We start from the raw sequence: 8,231 nt of genomic DNA on the forward strand, positions 1-8,231 counted from the left end.
ACATTCATAAACCAGTCGGAGAACACTTCAGTCTCTCTGGTCACGCAATCACAGACATGAAGGTCGCTATCTTAAAACAAAAAAACTTCAAATCCAGACTCCAGCGAGAAACTGCTGAATTGGAATTCATTTGCAAATTGGATACTATTAATTTAGGCTTAAATAGAGACTGGGAGTGGCTAAGTCATTATGCAAGGTAGCCTGTTTCCTCTTGTTTTTTCCTAACACCCCCCCCCCCCCCAGATGTTCTGGTTTAACTTGGATTTAAACGTGAAGAGTGGTCAGTTTGGATGAGCTATTACCAGCAGGAGAGTGAGTTTGTGTGTGTATGGGGGTGGGGGGGGATGTGAGAAAACCTGGATTTGTGCAGGAAATAGCCCAACTTGATTGTCATGCACATTGTGTAAAGAGTTGTCACTTTGGATGGGCTATCACCAGCAGGAGAGTGAATTTGTGTGGGGGGGTGGAGGGTGAGAAAACCTGGATTTGTGCTGGAAATGGCCCACCTGATGATCACTTTAGATAAGCTATTACCAGCAGGACAGTGGGGTGGGAGGAGGTATTGTTTCATATTCTCTGTGTATATATAAAGCCTGCTGCAGTTTCCACGATATGCATCTGAGGAAGTGAGCTGTAGCTCACGAAAGCTTATGCTCTAATAAATTGGTTAGTCTCTAAGGTGCCACAAGTACTCCTTTTCTTTTTGCGAATACAGACTAACACGGCTGTTACTCTGAAACCAGACTTTAAACAGTATCTGCTGCTCGCTAGCGCAACTCGTTTTTTTTATAAGAATTCTATCTACGTGAGGCACAAAATTTAAAAAAAAAATCACTTACAAGATGACCTGCAGTAGCTTCAAAGGTTTATTTGCCTGCTGTGGTTTATCAGGGCGTTGATGTGCATTGTTTTTCTTAAACCTGCCTACATCTGCCATTGCAAGGAGCTGTTAAAAGCCTGTCACGTGCGCTCTGCTCTCCTAAAACTACAGGTTGGGTGTCTGCTTTTCAAGCCTTTTCCCTAAGCTTTACACTATACCTGGCTTCAGTGACCAGATATTACAGATGAGGCTCTGCCCCTGACTTCCTCTCCTGTGAGCCATGGGTTCTCAACTGGAATTTAAGAACAGGTTTTGGGGGGTCATGGTCACCCTCCCTTTATTATTTCCATTATGGTAGCACCTGGGGCCCTAGTTATGGATCAGGCCCCATTGTGTTTGGTGCTGTACAATCACAGAATGCTTTATGGATTCATGAAACTTTTTTGCATTGCAACACAGAGTTATGCAGAATGGAAAAGGTTGACAACCACTGCTCCAAGCTACTGCTGTACGGATGGGATGAAGCCCCTGCTTGCATTAGCTAGTCACAACTGGGCTGATTCCAGGGCAATGATACTTAACTGTCAGCATTCCCACTAATGATCACTGTGGCCCAGACTTTTCTCCCCTAGCTCAAGAGGATCTTGGTTTCTCCATTTGCTCTCCCCAGCCTGAGGTCCTCATGTTGCAGTGATATTCTTTCCATTAAGGAGGGTTGTCTCCATGATCCATTGACAACAGCACCTCTGCCAACCAGGAGTGGTTGCTAAAAAACTGGTATGAGATGTTCTTTGCTCCTTGGTGGCTAGACAGGTTGCCTATCCATTGCTCCCAGCTCAGGAGTGAGACCCAAATGCTGGACCTTAGCGGGCAATACCCTTTCAGGTTGGCTTTTCAGTCAGACTCTTATTGTACTATCATAGTTTATTTGGGTTCTTTAAAATCAGTTTTAATTTTGGAATTGGAAAAGACAGTCCTCAGAGAAGGCTTCTGTCCACCCATACCTTCACACACACCCATTCTTTCCTTCGCTTTTCAGTGCTGGGCAAAGGAATGCTGGCTCTGAATCACAATGCTAAGTTCAAATAGCCCAAAGGTAATTGCAAAGTCCAAAGAACCTGTTTACCCCGACTGCTCAGCCAAAGCTGGTATGCTGGTTCTCTTGAAAACTGCAGCTATACAAATATAGTAATGGTACAGCATGGAGAGAGAAAGCTAAAGAGTGCTGTACAATCATACTGGTCTCCTTGGATAATGGTGAATGGTGGAACACGCTATTTTGGACTGCTGCCCTGGTGAGCTTGGTAAAGAGATCAGGGAAGGTGGCTGAGATGCCAGATAGCTATACCCTTTTACTTAGTAGCCCGCAGGAAAGTAGTTCTCCAGATTCTACCTGAACTTGTGCAAGTATGTGTCTAATGCTGCCAACTATAGAAAGCAGAAAGTCCTCTGTAAAGAGGAAGCGTGTTAGTTAGCAGTGAGCAAAGTGATCTTCACTGATTTCCCTCAGGTCAAGGCCTGCCAGGTCTGGCGGGTTTAGGCAGGTCAGGTTGTTGTACACGTACACGGGTGTGTGGGAATCATCCACCTCCATAAGGGACTGTACAAAACGTGGAACCACTGTGGGATGCTGCAAGGAAAAGTCTCTCAGTTCCTTCAGCGAGCAATTACAGTGCCACTTGTTTCCTTCCAGCCACAGCTGCTCCAGCACAGGTGAAGGGCCCAGAGAGCCAACTGAGAAGGTTTCCAGAGAATTGTTTCTGATGCTAAGATACCGCAAGTTTGCTAAGGGGGTAATTGTGCTGTTGTCCAGCATCTCCAAATAGTTGCTGGAGAGGTCGAGCCAGAAGAGACGCTGAAGTGGGCTGAAAGCGTTGTGAGAGATCTCCAAGAGCTGGTTGGAGGAAAGGAGAAGGTATTCCAGGTTATTCAGGCCTACAAACATGTTGGGGGAGAGATGAGTCAGCCTGTTGTGCTTAAGGTCCAACTCCAAAAGATCATGCAGGTCATTCAAACTCTCGTCTTCAATCATGGATATGGTGTTGTGCTGCAAGAAGAGCCTCCGGAGGCAGGAAAGGCTGGAGAAAGTTTGTGGCCTGATTCTGCTGAGACAACTGTTTTCCAGGTGAAGGCTATGCAGCTTGGTTAGGCTCTTAAAGACATAGTCGGGAAGTGCCTTGAGGCAGTTACCGGACAAGTTCATCACTGCGACATTAAAAAGCCCAAGGAATGCCCCGACCCTGATCTCTTGAATCTGGTTGTTGTTCAGCATAAGGACCTCCAGCTGGCCTAGCCCATCAAAAGTCCTTTCTGCCAGGCTCCTGATCCTGTTGTGTCCCAACTGTAGCTCCTCCAAGAATTGGAGGTCTTTGAAAGTCCTTGGCCTCAGGCTGGTGATAGAATTACTGGATAAACGCAACACGTGCAGGCTCAAAAGGCCCAGGAATGTTTCTTCAAAGAGCAAGATGAGACGATTGTGGGAGAGGTCCAACCACCTGAGGGACTTCATTCCCATGAATGCACGTGGGGCGATGGCATTGATCTGGTTGTGGTTCAGGTACAGCTTCTGTAGTTTCTGCAGCTTGACAAAGATATTGAGCTTGATGCCCTTGAGCAAGTTCCCACTCAAATCCAGCTCCTTCAGCTCACTGAGACTGCAGAAGATTTGGTGCTGCAGGTAGGGCAGCTTGTTCCCAGCCAGGACCAGTTCCCTCAGGTTAGGCAGGTTATGGAACACTCTGTCAGGCAGCACCACTAGAGAATTCCACCCAAGGTTCAGGTACCAGAGGTTGGAGAGCCCAGCAAACAGGCCTTCCTCAATCTTGTTGAAGTGGTTGTTGTTGAGGCTTAAGGAGGCGAGGTTCTGTGTGTGAAGGAAAGTGTTTGGTGCCAAATGCTTCAGCCTATTCCGTTCCAGGTGCAGGTGGTAGAGGCCCTTTAACCCATGGAAGGCATGCTGCTCAATGCTCGCCAGCTGGCTGCTCTGCAGGTTAAGGAAGTCCAGGTTGGAAAGGTTCATGAAGGCCATAGCTGGCACAGAAAGGAAGTTGTTCCCATCCAGCCATAATGATTTAACGTTGCTGGGAATGTCTTCTGGGAGGTGTGTGAGGTTCCGGGAGCTGCAGAAGATGTTGAGCTCCTCGCTGTAGTCATCATAGCTGCAGGCACATGAGCTGGGGCATTTTAGGAGCTCTGTGTCAGGCTCCTGAGGCGCTTCTCCGCTGGGAGCTTGGGACCCTGCTGCCAGCACCGAGACCAAGAGTAACAAGAGGGCAGTGTCTGCTGGGGGAGTGGAAGGGGAGATTAAGACAAAACAAATGGAAAATATTAGCTGACAACACACAGCAAGAGGAAATGATGCAAAGATGACATGGCTAGGTACACTCAATGCGCCCCAAATGCCAGTACCATGTAAGGCACAATACTGGGGACTGAGCAACCATAACATGGAAGAACACTGTATTATTGTCTGACTTCAATGCCTACTGATGTTTGCAGGAGCTAATCCTGCTGAACTTGGTGACTGTTTTGCCATTGATTTCACTAGGAGCAGAGTTAGGTCCAGGGTCTGTGGAGCAACTTGGGTTTTCTCTCTGTTCAGTTATATAGGCCAGACTCACCATTGTCCTGGGCTTGTGCACTCATTTACACTAGTGCAAACATTCTTGATCCTCTTTGTACCGGTATAAATGACTGCACAGGGGCAAGGCAACAATGAATTGGGGCCATCATTTTGAAATGTGGGAGTGACAGTCTTAGCACATAAGCCGAGAAGCGTACCCTTGGGAGCATGTTGTGTGTCTGGGCTAACTTAATCAGGTTGTTCACATCCTTCTGTCTGTATCTATTTACAATCTGTTATCATTTGGCTGAATAGGCTTTTCACCTTGACAAGAGTGGGATTGCAATGGCTGGGTAGGATCCCCTTTTGGTATGTCTGGTAATTGCTTCCTTCCCCTGACATGGGCAAGTTGCTGACTCAGAGAATCAGTCCGTGACCAGAGGTTGGTTTCCTCTCCCTACTCCACTGAGCCTTTAAAACTGGGGTCTGCTATTTCTTTTTCACCCTAGAAACAATTCCTGGAGGACCAGTGATGATGCCTTTCATTAAGGCTGTGTCCTAGCTCCGCCCACATGCAGGCTCACATCATCTAAGAGGACGGGACATGCTTTCTAGAGCTTGATCGATGCATCTCCTTTGACTAGCCAATAACAGACCAGTGAAGTTAGTAGTTCATCTCTCCTCCTCCACTGTGGAGTGGAAAGCATTGCCTGCGGGGATCCCATTCCAGGCATGTCTGCCAAAGCATCTCAGTCCTCACTGTCATCTTTGCTGTACTATTCTTGGGCCCCCAAGCAGTTCTGCCAGCACAGCTCAATCTGGAACTGCAGCCCCCCTCTTTACTGACCACATTCAGGACTGGTGCAGGTGGTCACAACCCTTCTTCGATGTCCGTGGGAGCTATGCCCACTTACACAGGGCTGGACTCTTTAACAGAGGCCTACAGTTGTCTGTCAAGAGGTTAGGTTGGTGCTAGGAAATCTTTTACGTGTAACTCAACCTGCTGTAGATCCAAGACCAGAACACTGACGCTGGCTGATGAGCACCCTAATCCGTTTTCCCAACCAGATGCCTTTTTCTGTTCAAGGACACGTAATTCAGCAAAGAGAAAGAACTGCTCCCTTAGCTGCAGCCATTGTGCTTACAGGGGGAAATGATGGCTTTATCAGCATGGAAGGCCATGGGTATGTCCTAGAAAGAGAGCAAAGCTTATACAAGATAAAGTGCCAAATTCAGACCTGGTGTCATTGGAGATACAGCCACTGAGGTTAACACAGTTGTACCCATTTTGAACAAGGTCTGAACTTGATCTTGATCATCAACTCCTCCTTCCCCCTCAGCCCCCAAACTCCTGAGAAGCAAACTCCATTTCTGAAATTCCTTTCCTACCCTGCGCTTCCTTGTGCGATTGCTTGTGCACCTAACTTGTGCTTCAAGCTTAAGTGTCATGAAGGGGGAAAAAATATAGGCCAAGTGCAGGAAGCCGTGCATAACAAAGAGAAATTGTTCAGTACAATTCAGGTGTGCACATACCATATTGTGCTGTAGCGTCACAGTCCCTGGCATTAAGGCTGTCTCATTTCTTTTAAAAAACTCTCTTCAGAGGGGCTTACTTCAGCTTTTAAACTTGCTTTGAGGAGTGGGGGGCTAGCAATTTTAGTGAACAATGTGAATGACTGAAATCTGCAAACCTTTTTATCACCTGTAATTTTAAATGCTTCCCTCTACCCCACATTGGTTATTCAATAAACATTATGGAGAGCCCTGTGCTCTCAGGGTTAGAAGACCCCTCTAAATGCTAAGCATACCCTGTGTGGGCCCTGTGTACAAGAGAGATGTTGTCTTTATTAGAAATGTTCTTTCTCTACTCTTTTTTTTCCCCCCCACAGTCTCTCCTAAGTGGCAGGCACTGGCAGTGTTCAGTTCAAACTTTCAAACACAGGATATTCAAGTGGGTTTGAAATTAGGCCACATGAATTCATCCAACCCCATTTACAAGGGAGGGGAGAATATAGCAAATTAGAGTTAGATAGTTCCACTGTTTTGAAGTGATGGGAAAACAAGAAGAGGAGAAGTTGGTGATTTCAGATGATCTATTGCACTCTTGCAACGAAACAGCGGTTTCATTTTAGTCAAGAAAATGAGGCTATCTGTTTTGTGATGCACACCAGTGCCTGGTTCTGGTTCTGTACTTTAAAACCGAAACTTGTGATGGTAAGGTACTGATCCTATGCCCATCAAATCCATCCATTGCTTTTCAGCATGACTTCCCACGCATCATACAGCAGGCATATACTGTAACATTATACTTCCTCATCTCCAATTTATTTGGGGGAAGGATAAATCAGGAATGGCCAAGCTATTTGGGCAAGAATATTGCCTTCTTATTTTCTCAGGGTTTCTGTGCAGGATTTAGAGCAGACCCAATTAAAATCTGCACATTACTACTTGTGAGAAATGAACATTACTGTAGCATTTCTTATTAAGAATTAACAATGAATACTGCAGTTACATGAACTAACTCTAAGTGGCAATTTACTTGCAAGTGCCCTGTGAACAGTGTTCTAATGGCCCCTACTGCATTTGATCCTGCCTTCCCATGTATGATACACATACTTCTGCCCATGGGTGCTGACCCAGAGATTTCTAGGGTGAGCACCAGCACACCTGCTTATTGGGGTGTGATGGGGGAGGGGCCAGATCAATCCCCCAAAGTACTGATGTTGCAGTCACATAGTCTGCGCTGCCAATGATATCTCTCGAAAATGAACTCTGGGCTTATTTATCTCTATCTATCCATGTCCATCACTGTGGCATGTACAGATCTCCTCTATCTGACCTATAGTATCTACAGCTAGGTTAATAATGCATCCTTTATGTACTTAACTTGCATTTTAGAAAGCCCATAGTTATGTGCTGATAGGGTACCTCTGGTCTATTGTCTTTGTTTACATGTCTGCCAATGTAGTATTCTTTTTTTGTGCATGCTTGTTTCCAACATTATTAGCCCATACATTCAAGATCCTCTTGGATCAGCAATTAGATTTTCTCTGCATGTTTCAGCAGCATTTTTCTTCTTCTAAAATTCCAACAGTAGATGCACCCTGTTCCCCAAACTCTCAGAATTAATCTGATCTTTCAAAAAATAGGGAAGTCCAGGAGGTCTTGCCTTAATTCATTATTTGGAAGCTCTTTTTGCAAAAGAACCAATCTGTTCCTCCAGCTGCAAAGTTATTACTCTAGCAGAGACACGTGCACTGTGCATGCAATCTCTAAAGCTCCTTAAAGTAGCACACGGGGAATAATAAAGCCTGAACATTATCCTATAACAGCAGAGGTGGCAAAAGAAAAAGACGTTGTTGAGCAAAACAAGTAGAAAGTTTCCAAGAATTCATCGATCTGCTCACCCTAAACTATTTACCTGCCCTTTCTTATGGAATTTATTTGATACTCTGGTGCAGATCCATGCTATCCTTCTCTGATGAGATACTATTGGAGGAATGTGGGAAGTTGCTTCCACTTACCTTTCCTTGTGTTCATTGCAACAGAAGCATGGGAAGGAAACATTCCGTGGAGCAGCCGATTCTGTTGTCTGTATTTTCCCCCAGCTGATAATGTAGTGATACAGCAACCACCTTGATGCCTGTCCAGCACTCTGTGCTCGATTGGTTTTAACCCTTGTGCTACCAGGCAGGAATGCTGGGAGGTTTTTATTACTAAGGCAAGGGATGTTGATTGAAGGTCTTGAGCTGTGTGTGTATATTCTTCTCTGAGTCTGTCGCTCTGTGAGTCAGATTTTCCTGACATCTATAACTGGGAACAAATATACTGAAAATACTGGTGAAGGTA

General features: G+C 45.6%; 1 protein-coding gene across 2 annotated transcripts; it reads right to left on the reverse strand.

Moving 5' to 3' along the window:
- Nucleotides 1–861: 861 nt before the first annotated feature.
- Nucleotides 862–7,979, reverse strand: IGFALS (insulin like growth factor binding protein acid labile subunit). 2 transcript variants are annotated; one of them, XM_084640513.1, is made up of 2 exons: nucleotides 7,907–7,979; nucleotides 862–4,102 (listed from the first exon to the last, which is right to left on the reverse strand). In XM_084640513.1, exons 1-2 carry the CDS (start codon nucleotides 7,947–7,949, stop codon nucleotides 2,292–2,294), a joined length of 1,854 nt encoding a protein of 617 aa, XP_084496639.1. In that variant the 5' UTR covers nucleotides 7,950–7,979; the 3' UTR covers nucleotides 862–2,291. The 2 variants fall into 2 exon arrangements, with proteins under 2 accessions (XP_084496639.1, XP_084496640.1); XM_084640514.1 differs by having other exon boundaries at nucleotides 862–4,099; nucleotides 7,907–7,975.
- Between the last annotated feature and the right edge of the window lie 252 nt (nucleotides 7,980–8,231).

Source organism: Lepidochelys olivacea (genome assembly GCF_965140295.1).
Source record: "Lepidochelys olivacea isolate rLepOli2 genome assembly, chromosome: 10".
In the NCBI taxonomy this organism is placed as follows: domain Eukaryota; kingdom Metazoa; phylum Chordata; order Testudines; family Cheloniidae; genus Lepidochelys; species Lepidochelys olivacea.

What these genes read in the sequence shown, in the direction of transcription:
- IGFALS (XM_084640513.1), bottom strand. Translation starts at nt 7,949, where the DNA reads ATGTTTCCTTCCCATGCTTCTGTTGCAATGAACACAAGGAAAG. An exon ending in TGCAATGAACACAAGGAAAG is followed by an intron (nt 4,103 to 7,906) that starts GTAAGTGGAAGC and finishes CCACTCCCCCAG; the next exon opens with CAGACACTGCCCTCTTGTTA.